This window comes from Girardinichthys multiradiatus, chromosome 1, assembly GCF_021462225.1.
Source record: "Girardinichthys multiradiatus isolate DD_20200921_A chromosome 1, DD_fGirMul_XY1, whole genome shotgun sequence".
Classification (NCBI taxonomy): Eukaryota; Metazoa; Chordata; class Actinopteri; order Cyprinodontiformes; family Goodeidae; genus Girardinichthys; species Girardinichthys multiradiatus.
The window spans coordinates 25,422,443-25,440,872 of record NC_061794.1 but is presented as its reverse complement, the minus strand read 5'-3'; the positions used below and the strand labels follow the sequence as shown (position 1 = coordinate 25,440,872).

At 40.0% G+C, this 18,430-nt stretch overlaps 1 protein-coding gene across 1 annotated transcript; it reads right to left on the bottom strand.

Annotated features, from left to right (window-relative positions):
- Window positions 1-47: 47 nt before the first annotated feature.
- esyt1a (extended synaptotagmin-like protein 1a) lies at window positions 48-17,787 on the bottom strand. Its single transcript, XM_047371771.1, has 31 exons — window positions 17,038-17,787; window positions 15,631-15,672; window positions 14,737-14,871; window positions 13,609-13,682; window positions 13,310-13,382; window positions 13,143-13,232; window positions 13,002-13,057; window positions 10,830-10,950; window positions 10,556-10,732; window positions 9,991-10,073; window positions 9,779-9,827; window positions 9,472-9,561; window positions 9,251-9,346; window positions 9,096-9,167; window positions 7,799-7,885; window positions 7,537-7,686; window positions 7,067-7,249; window positions 6,798-6,974; window positions 6,629-6,711; window positions 6,497-6,545; window positions 5,600-5,689; window positions 5,199-5,294; window positions 5,017-5,088; window positions 4,847-4,933; window positions 4,585-4,731; window positions 1,998-2,125; window positions 1,755-1,850; window positions 1,534-1,665; window positions 1,355-1,460; window positions 1,192-1,241; window positions 48-1,017 (listed from the first exon to the last, which is right to left on the bottom strand). Exons 1-31 carry the CDS (start codon window positions 17,371-17,373, stop codon window positions 990-992), a joined length of 3,255 nt encoding a protein of 1,084 aa, XP_047227727.1. The 5' UTR covers window positions 17,374-17,787; the 3' UTR covers window positions 48-989.
- Window positions 17,788-18,430: the final 643 nt, after the last annotated feature.

The following is an 18,430-nucleotide window of genomic DNA, read 5'->3' as shown; positions in this document are numbered from 1 at the left end:
AATGTATTGTGAGTAAAAAAAACAAAAAGAGAATGAGGGACAATTGCTTTGATTCACGAGTGCAAACTTTAATCAACAAATTTAGCACATGCAGAATGATATCTTCCAAGTATGCTAAAGCACTGATCTACAGTTCCAACACAGTCAAATAATCTTCTGTCCAGCTTCATAAATTTTCATGTTGTGTCCCTTAAAAATAGTGGTGAACTTTAACATGGTCTTTACTTGCCCAGCTTGAGAAATTATACACATCATTGAAAGCATCAGTACAACAAACACCTAAACACACAGAGAAGCATTGGTTGCTGTAGCACCAGCACTCATCAGCACAGTATGGTCCTCCTAAAAGCACAATGATTTAGACTCGGCTTACGGTATCGCACCTCTGTTTTAGACAAGGACCTAAAGGTTTGTAATACTCCGATTTAGAAAAGTAACATTCAGAACATATAAAACTTCATCTGGAACACATAAACACTGACAGATTGTGCACAGTTTTGTAATACTTAAGGCAATAATATAAACATATAACCAAAGTCTAATTTGGAATTGCTTTAAGACTGTAAAATATAACATTTAAGGAAACATTTCAGATGTCTTGGAGGTTGTAAATATTGAAACACAGTTTTACCACAGCTTAAGGCCCTTTTTAAAAAAAAATAAACTCAAACAGGACATGGACAGGTCTTAAAACACATAAACCACAGGTTCGTCGTGCAAAATGATTGCATTATTATCAAATATCTAACCGGTGAAAATATCTGTCAATGCAGAAGAGATTCTACAAATTTACTGCTTTGAGAATCATGAGCTACATGTATTTTCTTCCAATAAACACTAATGGTTTGTGTCTTCCGTGAGGCATAAATGTCTGTTTTTGTTTCACTGATGTTGTAATATTAAATTTAAGCTGAATTACAAATGCACAAATCACAGATCACAGAAGCAACACAATGCTTATGTTGAATTGTACCAGAAATGGGACTCTTCTAGGTGCTTTCTGCTACTAGATCATACCTGAAAAATTAGAAGATGCCGGTTTAAAGTGCTGAAACTTATGAAACAGTAATTTTTGACTTAAATACTATATCACTAGTTAAATTAATTAATCTATTAATTGTCATTAATCAATTAATTTTCTGTTAGTAGTAAAATATTGTTTTACAAGCTGAAATTTGTACAAATATTTACCATTGTGTGACACCAGCCTTGAGGTCGATTTGGTCCAGATCCAGCTGCAACTGAGGAAAACAAGAGGAAGCAAAGTAATCGTGTTAAAATCCCTACTGTAAAAACAAAAACAACTTAAAGCAATAACAAACTACAGTTCTGATTCCGAGCTGTTCAAAAGTACCTTGCCGATGAGCTCCTTCTCTCGGCTCATGAAGGAGCCACTGTGCTTCACAGATAAATCCAGTCTTCTCTGCATGGACTCCTCCAGACCAAAATCAAAGTCAAACCTGCAAGGTGAAGAAGAAAGATGAGCAAGGCCACTTCTAACTCTACCACTATTATTTTCTTCACTTGTTTTACCTCTCATTGAACTCTGGGTTGAGGTCCCTCTTCTTGGTGGTGGTTCGTCTCTTGGTTGTGGCTTTCTTGTCAGGCAGCAGGACAAAAGAAACATACGGGTCGGCGGCGTCCTTAGAGCAGGCTGCCAGAGCTCTGCGGATGTACAGCAATCCTATTATTTTCTGGAACTAACTGTTCTGACGAGAAAATATGATAAAAAGGAAATAAAATGATATACAAACCTGCAGGAGTGAACGATGATGAAAAGCCTGTTTTCCTCTGCAGAGTAGCCGATGGTAAGCTTCACTTGGGCAGCTGAGTTTGCATTATCAGTGATGCTAAAGACAAAAAAGACACAAATCCAAGGGTTCTGCTGTAACATTTTTGTTTTTAAGAAAACAAATACTAATTTTAGCAGACAGATGACACTATGACAAGCACTGTCTTTAGGATGAATATAAAGGGGAAAACTACGTTTGACCTACATGGAAAATCCACTTCTGTGCTTCAGATCGAGATGGGAAGGAACCCATCTGGGCATAAATTGTTCTACACCGCCATTTCCACCTGCTCCAGGTGTACCCCGACACACTGCTAACTGGGTGTCCAATATCTGCAAAATCAAAAGAAGTTTTGTTCAGTTCAGTTTATTAAAATGAAATCATCTCACAACAAATTGTATTCATACTTGCCACTTCTGGTCCGCTTTAAACGGACCAGAGTTCGTTTCCCCCCTTGGTCCGGACCTTTTGTGCAGGTGTGAATACACTCAAGCGAACCCTGGTCCGGACCACACAAACGGACCGAGACCCACTTTTTGATGTGGTCTCGGTCCGCTTCCAAACGGACTCTGGTGCGGTTCGCTTATGGTCTGAATACAAACCGGCCCCGATCCGAACCAACTATAAAAAGCGTACGTCTCTTTGGACATAAAAAGCCACCGTAGCCGGTAGCAAAGGTGTGTGTTGTAAGGTAATCATACCTGATAAGCTGTGTGTTGCTTAGCAACGCTACTGGCTTGTTGTGGGACACGTAGAGAACGGAACGGAGTTCCAGAATTAAAAGTGGAACGTCTCAAAGTCTGAGTTGAATGAGCTGCTCTTCTCACAATAATATTGCAGTTGTAATAACGGCACAAAGTTGCAGAACAGAGGTGTTGCACGCAGCACGTCTACAGATGTTTTCCTAAATTTCCGGGTCTGTGTTCTGTCCCGCCCCCGTCATTTCTGTCCAATGGGAACAATGATCGTCACCCGCATGGCTTTGTTTACAAGTACTAGTTCACTTGCAAAAAGTACAATGTGAAAACAAACCGCACCAAATAAAAAAAATAAAGTTCGCTTTTGGTGCGGACCAAACAAGTGGACCAAAGAACTTTCCTGGTGTGAATACACGGACCCAATTAGTATCCAGTTATAAGGAGTCAAATTCAGTCCAACTTGAATTTAAATAATTCTAATTTGTTCTAATGCAGTCCTGTCAGATTAAGTTCCATTTGCATTCAATTTGTCCAATTTATTCCAAATGTATTAATAAAATACGATTGATCCTTTAATACTGGTTGGTAAACAGTTGGCTAAACATTAAAAGTACTGATCACTGGGAGACTTTCTAAGGACAGGGAAAACTAAACAAAGAGCACTTTTCTAAATGGCAGCAACGGTTCAACGGTTCCGTCAAGAAAATTGCAAAATTAAATAACCCTACGAGCTACACCTTGTTGCTAAAAGCAACAAGGTGTAGCTCTATGCCGAAGCATTCACTTTTCCTTCCAATCGACACAATACAAGTAAGTGATTTTCCTCTGACAACTGCCAAATCCAGACGGGTCCCTTGCATGCCTAGACAGAGAGGCATGATTCGTCACTCCAGAGAACAAATCTCCACGGCTGTGTAGTCCAGTGACGGCATGCTTTACACCACATCTGATGCTTTGCATTGGACTTGGTGATGTAAGGCTTGCATGCAGCTACTCGGCCATGGAAACCCATTCCATGAAGCTCTCTATGCACTGTTCTTGAGCTAATCTGAAGGTCACGTGAAGCTTGGAGGTCTGTAGCTACTGACTCTGCAGAAGGTCGCTGACCTCTGCACACCGTGTGCCTCAGCATCTTCTGACCTCACTTTGTTTTTACGTGGTCTACCGCTTCACGGCTAAGTTGTTTCCACATGCTTCCCCTTGTTATAACGCCACTTAAAGCTGATTGTGGAATATTTAGTTGATATTTGGCGACTTATTGCACGGGTGGCGTCTTGTCACAGTACAATGCTGAAATTTACTGAGAGCAACCCATTCTTTCACAAATGTTTGTAGAAGCAGTAGGGATGCATAGGTGTTTGATTTTATACACCTGCAGCCATGGAAGGGATTGGAACATCTGATTTCAATTACTTAGAGGGACGACCCAACACTTTTGACAGTGTTGTGTATTTATAAAGGACATTAGTTGGGAGGGGAACATAGATAACTAGGCTCTAACACAGTTACAAGGCACACATCTGAAATCTCACTCATTACACTGGGGTATTTACAGTAAGACTGTTACTATACAAATAAGACAATACTGATGCGACACAAAAAAGGGTGCTAACCATGTGATAGTGAACACAAGGAACATTTACTGTGGTACTCAAACAACTGCAACCGAGCATAAACTGTAATAAAAAAACAGAATTCGGTCATTTGCTACAGATTTCAACTGGTTTGGACCTTGGTGAAGTCCAGTATTTTTCTGAACCTCGTTCAGAAGAGCTTTCAAAAGTCAAGGTGTGACTTCAATTAGAAAAAAACATGTGTTCAGTGCCAAAAGGGTTCAGTGATTTTCAGAAAATAATTCTCCATGTTTTAGTTTCATTGTCACATGATGATCACCAAGGTCAATTGAAATTCAATTTCCTGTGATTTCTCTGCATAGGTCTATGATCCTTAAAGCAATTAAGAATTCTCTAAATTCTTCCATAATTAACAGTTCACACAAGTCCCTAACATATAACTGGAAGCCAGTTTAGCTGCTAATAGTTTGCGCAGTCTTTTGAGCATCAGAGCAGTAAAGATATATGTTTCTCTGGTACCTTGAGAGTGACTCTCAGCAATATCTGACTCTCTGGCAGTGCTCCTTCCAGACTGAACCATTTGTCCAGCATCAAGCCTGGCTCAAACAGCACCTCCCTCAGAAGCAGAGTCAGTGACCCCAGAGTCTGGCCCCAGCTGTGGGAAAGCTAGGAGAAAATGAACTCACATTGTTCAAACTTGTATTATATCTTTGTGAAACATCAGATCAGAAACAGATAAATCTGCCTTACAGCCACGGTTCACATGAGTGTTTCCACTCACCTTCACTGTGAGTGTTTCATCTCTCGGATCACGAACCAAAAAGTGGTACGCCTCATCCCATCGAGGTGATGTGGATCTCTCACAAATCTTTGAGAAGAACCAATGAAAACTTTTATAACTTTCCACATTGTTTGCTTTATATAACATCCTTAAAGTAAAGGCAATCCTACCTTGGTTTTGTATGAAACATTCTTAAGTGTAATCTCTACTCCAGCCTTTGGCTCTTTTCCATTCTTCTTAAGCTGAAACCACACAAAAGTAGTAAAGTTCTAAAACAACTTGCAGCTGAATTTCAGAGATTCATGCAGTGCACTTTAAAGAAGAACTAAACCCCCAAAGACCTCAGTCTCACCGGCAGGCCATGGGCACGTTCCACGTACACAAACAACACAGTCGCTGAAGGCACAACCTTGTTTTGGTACGACTGTTGGGACTGATACTGCAAAACCTGCAAAAAACAGGAAAGGGATGTTAATGTGCAACAGAAAACTTGTGGTTAAATATAGGGACATAAACACAGTAATCGATGCAAAGTACTTGAGAAGAGAAGTTCACTATCTGCTTTTGTTTATATCCTGTACATGATGATCTTTTGAAACCATAAATTGAGCTCTTTCCTGTTGGTGAAATGTTTTCTTTGCTTATGGAAACCCAAACCCTCCTCAGTTTATGGTTGTTATTAAACTGCTGCAATAATAAGCAAAGCGTATTGCTTTTGTATATCTTAAGAAAAGGACAGTGTAAGAATCTTACCTGCTCCAGTCTAGGTAGGTCAGTCACTCTGGGCAGCCACTCCATCACAAGGTGAACTCGACCTGATTTTACATCATTTAGAGTGTACCACTGGAAGATGAACGGCACCAAATTGAGTGTGTTTTGATCTGAAGAACTATGTAAAAATACTAATACCTTTTGTTCTAAATGTTGTCACTATAAATCTTATTGGGATACTATGTGAAACGCCAACACAGAGCACAATTATGAAGCGGAAAGAAAAGGACACACAGCTGTACACATCTAGAAAGAGACATTGTTTTCCAGTTGTTCTTTGCAGAATAGTTGAAGCTCAGTGAAACTGTACCGAAAGTGTTTGTGACGATCAGTTTCCAAGCCTTTCCACAGATTCTCAATTACATTTAGTTCTGGATTTTGACGGGGCCATTCTCTGGATGGATGGACGGATGGATGGATGGATGGATGGATGGATGAATAAATTCCATGCATTCTTTTACGCCACATATAGGGTTTTGAACGTGGGCCAAAAAGTAAATTTTTGGGTCATCTGAGCGGAGCACCTTCTTCCATATGTTTGCTGTGTCCCCTACATGGCTTGTGGAAAAGTCAAACAGGACTTCTTATGGCTTTCTTTTAACATCTGCTTTCTACTTACCACTCTTCCATACGCGCCAGATTCATACTGCACAATAGATTGAATGCTAAATGTTAAAATCTTGTATTTTTTCCTTTTACTTCATAATTATGTGCTACTTTGTGTTGATCTATTACATAAAATCCCAATAAAATACATTAAAGTTTGTGGTTGTAACATGACAAAAGCTGAAATGCTTAAATGGGATATGACTAGTTTTAAATTCCCCTGTAACTATAGATGCCAATATGGGGTAAATCAGGCAAATTAATTTCACACACCGTATCAATGAACTGGGCGCTAATGATGTCTCTTAGGTTAAGCTTAAACCTGCAAACACAACATTGAATCAAAACTTTATTCTCCATTTGAGTACATTTAGTTAAAACCAACACATAAAACAGAAGGTGTACCTTCCAAGGAAGTCATCCTGATCAATGTCCTTATCAAACAGCTCAAACTGGATCTCCTGACCTGGAAGCTGGGTCAAAATCACCTAAACGCACAAAAATAAAACAGAACATTATTATTTTATGGAATTTATAAATTAAAAGATTCTTCAAACTAAATAAAGGACAATACCTCATAAAGTTCATTCCAGACAGGATTGAGGTTCTCTTTGATGGTGTGGCTGCGGAAGGTTATACCAGCAACACGGATCTTGACATAGGGGTCACTCTTCCCTTTCACCATGCCCCCCATGAAGTTGTCCTTGGCTATCAGGTTTTGGGCCTCCACCAGATGGATTCGTAACACTCCCTGCATACATCAGAGTAACCACAAGCACTATTACCCCAGTCTGGGAAAGTATTCGACTTCTGCACTTGCCCATCTTGAGAAACATTTTTCACCTCAGTTGCAAACTCTGGATCAGGGGTGGTGTTCTGTGGTCGTGATGGCAGCGGTTTAGTTTGACCGCCTGGCCCTGTAGAGTTTTGGTTTGACGAGATTTCTCCCTGATCCATTCCAGATCCAGAGCCAGAAGGGGGTGGAGACGGAGTTGTGGGAGACGCGTCATCGCTTAGCCACAAAACCTATCAGGAAATAGAGAGAGGCTTGTTTGAGAAAAAGTACAAAATCAAAAAAACAGAACAGGTTTGTTTGTGCCTATCCTATTTTATAATTCTTTAATTTCTTAATAATATTCTCTTGTGTAGTCATGTGTTTCTGTCCAACAGCGTTTTGTTTTCTGCCCATAAAAGACCCAGAAGGTCATTTTCCACCATTTTGGTTTGAGTCTTCCTGTTACATTTGTTCTTATATATTCTTTTAAATACACTGATTCAGGCAGAAAACAGGAGTCTGTGCATAAAATACAAACCCTCAGCACAATTTTGGCATAGAGGCGGCTGGCTAAACCCGGATTCTCCAGGTGGAACCACTGGTCCAAGGTGAGCTCGTGGCTCTCCAGAAGACGGCTCAGAGGAATTGTCAAGCTACCTAATGGGAAGGCGCGGTCATCATCCTTCACCTGATCGAAACACATCAACAGAACATGATTTATCAGAGTTTGAAGGAAAACAGTGCAGTTATTAGATCAGAGGACACAAGAAATATACTGTTTATGTGTAAAAATGACTTACCTGAATGTCAATATCTTGTTTGCGAGGATCCTGAATGAAAAACGTGAAAGCGTCCTCCCAAACAGGGTTGTTAGTCCCATAGCAGGTCTGCAGAGGCATAAAGGAGAAATTAATTAAGCTCAACATTTGGTGCAATGTATTAAAAACAGTTACAATGCATTGCAAAAGTATTCCTCCCGCATAAACTTTTCACTTTTTGTCACATTACCACCAGAAATCTGTAATGTTTTCTTCTTTTAGTTTGATAGACCAACATAATGCAGTGCAAAACTGTCAAGTGGAAGGAGAAGAATATGTGATTTTTATATTTTTTACAAATAAAAGTAAAAAAGAATAGAAAAGTGTGGTGTGTTTTTCAGTTCAGCCCCCTTGAGTCAATAATTAGTAGAAACACCAGTTGTTAGAGGTTTGTCTCTACCGGCGTTTCACATCAAGGGATTTAAGTCTGGACTTTGACTGGGCCATTCTAATACATGAAGATTCTTTGGTCTCATTCTCTCCATTGCAGCTCTGGTTGTATGTTAATGGTAGCTGTCCTGCTGGAAGATTAACCTCCACCCTCGCATCAAGTCTGTTGCAGCTTCTAACAGGTCATCTTCTAGGATTGTATTCTTAACTCCATCTATCTTCCCATCAACTCTGACAAACTTTCCTGTCTCTGCTAAAGAAAAACATCACCACATAATGATGCTGCTACCACCATTTTTCAACACTGGGATAGTGTCTTCAGGGTTACATACAGTGTTCGTTTTTATAAAACATTTTTGAAGATGGTGAATAATTTTCCTACCATTTCTTTCTTTCTGTTAGTGTATCACTTCACATTCAAACAAAGTACATTGAAGTTTGTGAATGTAGTGTGAAAAATTGCAAAAAAATCATCAAACATGGCTTTTTAACTTTAACATTTTAAGAGTCAATTAAAAATAAAAACAATGAAAATAAAAAATAACAGAATTATCTGCAGTAGAAAGAGTAAATGATTTTAAACAAGGTAATCTAAATTTAGAACATCTCACAAAGAAATCAGGCACAGAGATGCTATATTACCATACAAGATCTTCACTGTCAAAACACTCAAACACCCAGCACATCAATTCGCCTTATAAGCATCCCACAGCATGATGTTGCCACAGCCATGCTTCTCTGTGGGGATTATGTGTTTAGGGGGACATTCGGTATTAGTTTTCACCCACACATAAGGTTTTGTATGTAGGCCAGATTTAGTCTTGGTGAAAAAGCTAAAATGGGATGAAAGCATGCAAGGCTGTGAGGCACTGTAATATAAAAATGTTACCTTGCTTTCTTTAGTTGTGTCCTGAACAGAAATCTGGACCATTGGGCTTGGATCCTTGTTATCTTTTCTCATCTATAACAATTTAAATGCATCAGAGTGGGTAAAAGGACAGAGATTCAGCACCATGGATGAAGTAGTGATAAGAGATGGCTTACAGGCAGCTCATAAGCTTGGTCAAGATAGACGGCGAGGATGGCAGCAGACGGGGGATCAGCTGTCTTTGCTGTCAAGTTCTGGTTCTTCTGAATCACCTGGGGAGAAAAAACAAAACAGGAAAATGTTTAGAGTCCATTATATATCATACAGTAATGCATAAAGAAGTAAAAGCAGCCGCAAAAGCAAAACAAAAAAGGTTTGACCTGTGCTGTGGCCTCACCTCACTCAGTCTGTCAGCAGAGGACAGCAGAGAGAGCCACTCCAGCCGGAGGTGGACGCTGCCAGATGGGACATCCCTCAAATTGAACCACTGCATGTAAGAATCAGAAGACTTATTAAATACACATTTCTCTCAGGAGGCTGATGCTTTTTATATCCTGTAATGGTGGTGAGATCACATGGAGGCACATGGTGCCTCCAGTGTCACATGATAGTATTACTGCAGTCTGAGTCACGTATTTTTCAGAGCAAGACAATGCAACTGTATACTTTGGTTCTGATTTATTTCTGAAGGTATAAATACATACATCATCCACAATTCTGGCCTTTTTCACAATATCCAGATCGATCTTGGCCCTGGAAGAAAGATGCAAGAAAATCAATAATGCAAGAAAATCAATAAATAAAAAAAATTACAATCAGCCTATCTTTCTAGGAAAAGCATGGTCTTAACTAGCAAAAGCAGTTATGGAAATGACATGAGAAGCACACAGGAACAGAGAGAGAATGAGAGAGCTACCTCCCCAGGAAGTCATCCTGGTCTGGGTCTTTGTCAAACACTTCCACTTCCAACTCCTGACCAGGTACTTCATGGACAATAACCTGACAAACACACACACACACACACACACACACACGCACACACACACACACCAAAGGACAAACACCAAACCAACAACAAATACACAAATATAGATCAAGCTGCAAATGGCATAAAAACGCAGGCAATGCAAACTGAATCACAATGAAAAAAACACTTCACTTTTATGTCTAAACAACTGAATAATTCAGAACATAGATTTCAGAACCAGTCCCTGAGCAAGCAGCTTCTTATCTCAGAAACAGTCACTTCCAGTTTCCAAACAAGAAGATTAAAATCTCCACAGAGCTGTTTATCTTTGTGGCAACAAAAGCGTATTGACTATCAATGACTTGAGTGAAATCCTAACAAAGCAGGGACACCAACATGAAGCCAGAACAGTTGGCACACAAACAAGGAGGAGGTGCTGGACTCATAATGTCAAAGCCAACCCGTAGGTCTCGTCATGACTATTTCAGTTCAGCTTCAGGTGCATTTGCTTTACCTCGTACATCTCCCTCCACTGCGGGTTCAGGTTGCTGTCCACGTGGTGAGAGGTAAATATCTGGGTTCCCACTCGCAGCACGGCGTACGGGTCCGACTTCCCATCGATCAGCCCCTTGATGACAGTGTCCTTGGCTGTGAGGTCCTCAGCTTCCAGCAGGTGGATACGAACGACTCCCTAGCATAAAAACATGTATGCAGATAGAAAATTACTCCATTACAGCCACTATGGCTTCAGGTTTCTGGAGTAACTTACTGTTTATTGAGATATTTACCCTTGGGAGAGGGGAGCGAAGCTGCGCCACATGCAGGTCAGCCACCAGGGGAATCGTGAGACGGTTGGGGAGCACCAGGTGGGAAGCTATTGCATCCATTATCATTGTGTCCGACATGGCACTGCAAATGAATGCACAGATGATGATGTTCCGGACGCACAGAGAATGAACATGAAGACAGACAGAGGCTTTAAAACAACTGCAAACATCAACAACACGCAAAGCAGGCCAAAGGTTGTATGAGCCCCTGAGCAGAGTTTTAACAGTTGGTCCACCTTCAGTTAAGCCCACCACAGCACTACTGACCTCCCCTTATGTTGTCCATTGTAGATCATGTTAATTCTGCATTTAACACAAACTGTTTTATAGGTTATGAGAAGGCCCATGTTGAAATAAAATGACCATAGGAGAATGTATAGTTTGACAATTACATCTGTTATTTCATATTATTTACTACGTAAATAGCACTTGGAATAAAATGCTTATATTAAACATTTTTGAAATTAAATTTTTATATTAAAACTATAAATTCTACAAAGTTTTCCAGACCTCAGAACATAACGTAAGGTGAAAAAATTCAGACTTCAAAGGCCATCATTTCTTTTTGGTTGTCAAGTAAACGGTGGATTCAAGACATCTGATACTACTTTCAGCAGATGAAATAGTCTTAATACAGTTAAAAGTTTACATGCACTATTTCTACAACGTGACGTCTAATCAGCATATTTAATGAAGATGAAATATGTAAAAAAAAAGATCATCCATCCATCCGTCCATCCATCCATCCATCTGTCTATTCGTCCAGTTTTCGGAGCACAATGGTAATAAAATAATTCTGTAGGTTCACTCTATTGTTTATCTGTATCAACTATGAAAGTTCCCATAAAGCTGAGAATGATAACAAAAAAATGTGTTTAATGGCTGACGTATGATCTAAATGTTTGATAATAGGCATATTTACGCTTCCTAAAGCTTGTCATGCATTGCCTCTACAGCAGCTTTGTAGAACATGACAAATATACAAAAAAATAAATTATGCTCAAATGTCTGACTTATCATTGCAATACCACAACATATTATCACTGTGATGACCAAGCTTGGTCATTGGTTGTTTGTACTTAAATTGCCATGTAAAATACAGGTGTTTTAAATATCTTTTCACTTCAGCCATGGCGCAACTTTGTGCAATTTTAGGAACTTGCTTTTCCTTGTTTTTCGACTAGTACCTTTTCACTGCTGGTAGACGACCTAAACTGGAAAAGTACAAAAAAATGAAGGGCAAAATCACCAGCACCTACAATGGCTGATGCAGGGGTAGCGTTCAGTATACAAATACAGTAGAGTCAGTTAATTAGCGTGGGAACACTTTAGATTTGAAGACACATACATGGATCAAAAACACATGATGCGTATAAATGGCAGACACCACACGTCATGTTAGGTTAATTGGTTTCCCTCAATTGCCCTTATGAGTGAATAGGTGTGTCCATTGGTTGTTTGTCCAGTGTGTTTCCCTGGCAACCTGTATGGAAGTAAATAAGTATGGAAGAAACGGGTATAGAAAATAGATGGAAATGTTGTTTAAATAGATTAATTGAAATCTGAACAATTTTGTTTGGACCAAATAACTCATTTGTTATTAGTCATTATCATTTCCAGTGAAAAAATTCCATTTATTGTTTAGAATTTTTTTATAGTGTCTTTATTTTGTGACTTAGTTTTCATATATTTCAGATATATTTTTTAATTTAAGTGTTTTTTAAAATATACATTATGTTACGATATTAAGGCAGCCGCTACGTAACGTAAACTGGGATTTCATCTTTCCTTTTTTCATCAATGGTTTGGGAAGTATACAAAGAAGTATGTTACTTACTCTAAAGGAAGAGCTGAATAAGCAACCTCAGCATATGCCTTATGAGGCCAAACACGCGTTTATTTTTATAGTTCTTTTTTAATTGAACTGGTTGACAAGAACAAAAAGAAGTCCTTTAGCTAACCTCTTCCTGGGCTGGTGGATGCTTAAGCTCTTTTGTTATTCTAGTGGGTGGATAGTTCATAGGATAGTATATTCCCTTCTTACTATTCTGTTTGTAATAGCAAATCTCCAACTCAGATGGATAAAAACAGAAAAAACAGAGAACAATGAGCAGCTAAGGCTGAAAAACTCACTTGAGACCAGGGATATCCAACAGATTTGTAAGTCCAGTCCAGTTGATGTCCAGTTTCTACAAATAGCATGCAAATGAGAAAAGAAGTGGAAATAAATGCCTTACTAAGATATGAAAGCAGGGCAAAAGTGAAAAAACTCACAGGCCTGCGAATAAAGAACATTGTAACGGCTCCAACCAGTGGCACATCTCCAATCAGCGGCTCCAGGATTACACGCAGCTTTCCGTGGAGCTACGAGAGAAAGTTCAGCTGAACCCTGGGCTTAAAATCTAATGATTATTTTTAATTTGTGCAAGAAACTGCTTTACCTGGACTCCTTTCACGCCAGCTTTGCAGAAGTACTTTTTAATTTCGACATTTATCTCCACATCACCGGCGTAACTGTAACATAAAAGAGGTGGAGAGTCTAAAGATAAATGTTTAACCAAGAGGAGCAGCCCACATGTGTTATGATAGAGCTGTTTTCTTTGTGGTGAGTACACAAAGGTCTGCTGTTATAAACAAGCGCACTTCTTGGTATTACTATTCAAGGAACCTTTGGTATTTAACAAGAAAAGCTGGAGCCATGCCTGAAATGACAGATTAAGGAACGTTGTGGTGGCATTACCTGAGATACAAATCCAACATAACTTGTCTTTTGTCTTGTTCTGTGTGAGCCTTTACACCAACCAGCTTCAGAGCCTGTGAACACAACGGCGGCCTTAACACAAAACAAAACTAAGGCCTTGTTTACACAACAACAATCCATTGAAAACTGGAATTTTTTTAACACGTCTACTCGACAATGTATTAATCACAATCTCAGTTCACATGGCTACAGTGGAGACGTGAAGATAGTGTAATTCCTCTCAACAACATGCGCTTCCTGCTTACAAAACGGCAGAGAAAATGAGCAAAACCATTGCTAGATTCAAGAGTCAGCAGCAGAAGAATGTTATATTGCAGTCTGCCATTGGTATTGTTGAAATCTTTGTCTTCTGTGGTTTTTAAACTGGTCAGCAGCCGCTATGTTGCGAGCATTAATTTCTTCTGATTTTAGTCATACTGCGAATGAGCCAGGGCTTCCCCGTAAGAAAATAATTTTTTTCTCGTCTACATGACAACGGAGATCGGGACATCTTCAAACTCTGTAACCAGTTTTTAAATGATGCCCTTTTCCGAAAAGGCACGCACTGTTGTTGTGTAAACAAACAGTCGAAAAGCAACTACACCTTTCAGTTTTCACCAGAAAATGTTGTGTAAACAAGGCCTAAAAGACCTTTTATAAAGCCACACTAGCAGAGAAAATCATTTATTCTAATTCATTCATTGAACTTTAGATGAACCAAATAACATGAGTTCAATATTAAATTATAATTATATGTGCGTATATAAGCTCATTCTGAATAAATAATTGGTAGCTCCCCTTATAAAAGAAATATCTTCATCCACACAAAAAAATTATTTGAAATGTTGTCACCATGCCATGCCTGTATGTGGCGATGTAACACATTCACTGTTATATACCAAAAAACAAAGTAGACGTGGACTGAGTGGCTGAAGCTTGTCCTGATGGTGCATTCTCTTTGTCCTTGGATTTTCCAAGGTCACAGGCAGAAATACACAAATAACGTCCCAAGAAGTCAAAAATATCCAAAACCTTGGGGTTCTCCCTTCAAGCCTGTTCTAAGCTTAAGTCCTAAAGTGTTGTCCAGTGAGGGAGACCGCTGGATGTATGGTGAGCCCTTTAACACACCTTTTCTCCCAGGTTGACCTTAGTGAAGTTGAGAGTCTGCAGATGAATGCTGGAAGCTCGAATTGCAGGAGCGATGGTTTCCACCAGCAGCTTCTCCAGATACTGGCCAACAAAGGGCCAGGCCTGCTGCAGTATCTGCATGACAGATCATATGGCCATTTATCAAGCTTCCTGCGCTGATCTAAGCAATACAAAGGAAATATTATTCTCATCAAAGATGCCTTAGTTTCATCAATAAAAAAAAAAATCTATTTAGTTTACAATTCCACATAGCATTATTGCAATATATGTTATATCCTTGTAGAATGACATCACAGTCACTTTCTGTGAACTGTTAACTCCAGTGACAGATGTGTGACCGTATGTTTACAGGAGCAAATGATCACTTGGGGGACACATCGGGAAGCCTGGAGTAGCTGGGCAGGCTGGCTGAAAAATGAGTCCTATCATCTATATGTCCTACAAGCAGGGCAGTCTGTCGTAGACTTCATTACAATTTCCCCTCAAGACCAGCACTCTCCACTATTAGCATTCATACTCACGCTTGCCCTGTGCTGATGCAAAGTGACTGCCCTGACAGAGACAAGGAAGTTGCGATATGATCTGAAACACTCTCCTTGGCTCTTAATTACACTCACAGATAATCCTGGTCGGACACATAGGCTGCAGCAGCAGACTGGTTGCTTACAGTCCACTCGTGCATACTTTACCTTATTAATAAATGTGAGACCTTACTGCTGCTGTTGTTGGAAGTTACTCAAGTGAATCAGGAATGCTTCCAACACCAGATGGACCAGAGCAGTCCACAGTCAAACAGATAGCTCTGGGTTGAAACAGATGGAACATACACAGCTGCATACAAAAAGCAAATCCAACAAAGGAAAGAGAACATACCTTATTCAGCCACTCCACTTTTTCCACATCTGGAAAATTGATCTGTGGATAAAAGCGAAACTTGAAATTTTCACATTTAGTAATGTTACAAACACAAACTTCGGTGTATTTTAGAATGATTTTATATGGTAAACCAACAAAAAGTAGTGCAAGATTGTGAAGTGGAAGGAAAATGATACATGGTTTTTGAAATGTTTTACAATGTAAAAGTGTGGCGTGCATTTGGATTCAACCGCCCTCAGTCAATACTTTGTTGAACCACCTTACTGGATACCTCTACAAGCTTTGCACATTTAAAGACAGAAATATGGCCAATTCTTCTCGGCAAAGCACCTTAAGATTGGTAAGACTGGATGCAGAGGATCTGCAAACCGCAAATTCCCAATCCGATCTAGGTCTTGACTTTGACTAGGCCATTCTAACACATGAATATACATTGATCTACACCATTCCATTGTCGGTAATTGTCCAGCTTGAAGTAAACCTCCACCCTAGTAACAAGTCCTTCGCAGACTCAGTATTGCCCTATATGTTGCTCCAACCATCTTCCCATTCAGTCTGACCATTTTCCCTGTCCCTGTTGAAGAAAAGCCTACCCAGCAACATGATGCTGCCACCACCGTGTTTCACTGTGGGGATGGCATCTGCAGGGAGATTGTAGTGTTAGTTTACTTGTAAAAAATCTTGAAGATCAAGCATTATTTTCTTCCACTGTCTTTCTCTTTATCTTATTGCTTTATTCTCTATTCTCTTTATTTGTCTTTACATATGTACAGTATTCTGTGTAGTGAAATATGAAATATATTAAAGTTAGTGATTGCAGCAAACTGTGAAAAAAACAAAAATATTGTCTTTTTATTTTAAGTAAATAATCTATTTCCCTTTAAATGCATTTACTTTAAACAGACTTAAATTCACAGTAGAAAGACTAGGCCTAAATGATTTTTAACATGTTAAACTAAGCTTCGAACTTCTCAGGAAACCAACCGACCACAGAGATCTTAAATCACCATGTAAGATCTATGCTGACAAAACCCTCACACACACACACACACACACACACACACACACACACACACACAAACAAACGCACACTCACTCCTTACACAGCTTATTCCACTATCTTGCCAGATATGGTGCTCTTGATGACTGCTGTGCTCATTTTGTTTTCGGAGCCCAGAAAGGTCATAAGCTGGTTCACAGATGCAGATAAAAGGAAAACCCCACAGAAAATCTGAATCCGAATGTCTAAATATTGGGAAATAAAGAGTCCAAAATTTAGTTTTTATATATGTGTATAAAGGTATAAAACCGTAATAAGCCATGCAGGTGAGATCCAAGAGCAGATTAAATTCCCATACGGAGTTTAAGGCAGGCAGTAGAACCTGCAGAGACGGATCCGCTTACCCAGGGAGGAAGATCCCTCCTGCTTCTGAAAAGCTTCTGAGTGGTGAACTCCCTCTCGTTCTCCAGGAGGTACATAGAAGACTTGAGCCTCATCTCCTTCTCCAGCCGACCGTGTTTGTATCCCATGTAGATCATCACTCCGAGCAACAAGAAGCTTATGCTGAAGCCGTAATATCCGGCCAGGTAGACCGGGAGGAGAGCAGCGAGGCATTTTCCAAACGACCACAGCACCCTGACTGCGCCCTCACCGGGGTGCTGGCTCGGTGAGGCCGGGGCTGCTGCTGCTGCTGGAGCCGTGTCGCTGCTCATGTCCGGGTCTGCATCTGTGGTGTGCATGCTGAGATGCGGATAACTACTAAGCTCTTGGCCTGGCCTCTTTAAACTCCCCCCCGCTTCTGTGGCAGAGTGGCGAGCCCCTGCGCTCAGCGACGCAGTTTAATTACAGAAACCATAGAGACAAAACTGCAGACCAGGAACGGCTTCTCTCCGCCTCAGTTCCGCAGGGCTCTGTCATGAACTGTTCCGCGTCTGGTCATTTTTGTTGGTCTGGAGGAGCAGGGCAAGCAGAGACCGAGACCCGAGAGGGCGGGCTCATCTTGAAGCCCTGCATCAGATCAAGCAGAAACTCAGACCCTTGAATTAACTTGTAGCGTTATGTGCTGCTGCCGGGCGGAGCGTACACACGTACAATCTAACTATTGTAAAGCAGCTCGACCTGTTATCTTTTTACACAGCCTGCCAGTCAGGATAAATCCTCCAGTGTGCGCAGGCGCTCATGTCCACTGCAGCAACTTCAGAGCAGCACCAACAGGTTCATGCATGGACACAGAAACGTGTATAAAATTAATTACACACAAAACCACGTAATTCAACTAATACCGGTGTTTTTATGATAATGGCTTACAGCTAATCAAATTCCAACATCCTGGGTGTCAAAACTTTACAATGTTATATAACACCAATAAAAAAAATCCACATGTTATGTCATGCCCTGCACAATTACTGGGAAGGCAGCTGACGGGTTTTACCCACAAGCAGGATAAGTTGGCTGTTCATAGAGTGCTATATCTAATAACGGAAGGTTGAGTAGAAGGAAAAAATGTGGTAAAGAAAGGTGCACAAGCAACAAGGATAACTACTCTTTAACCAGAAACATCGACAGAAGCGTCTTACCTGTGATAAGTCCTCATTTAAGCCTGAAGTAAATATTACATTCAATTTGTAAATCAAGGTCCCAGAGTGTGGAGGAAGAGAAGAGAAGAACATAATCAAAATTGTCCAGTGTGAAGTTTTTACAGTCATTGATGATTTCAGGTGCTATGTCATCTTCTGGTTTAAGTCCATTGTGTTTTAGAAAGTCCAAAGTCAGCATCATTCATCTTTCAGGGAAATT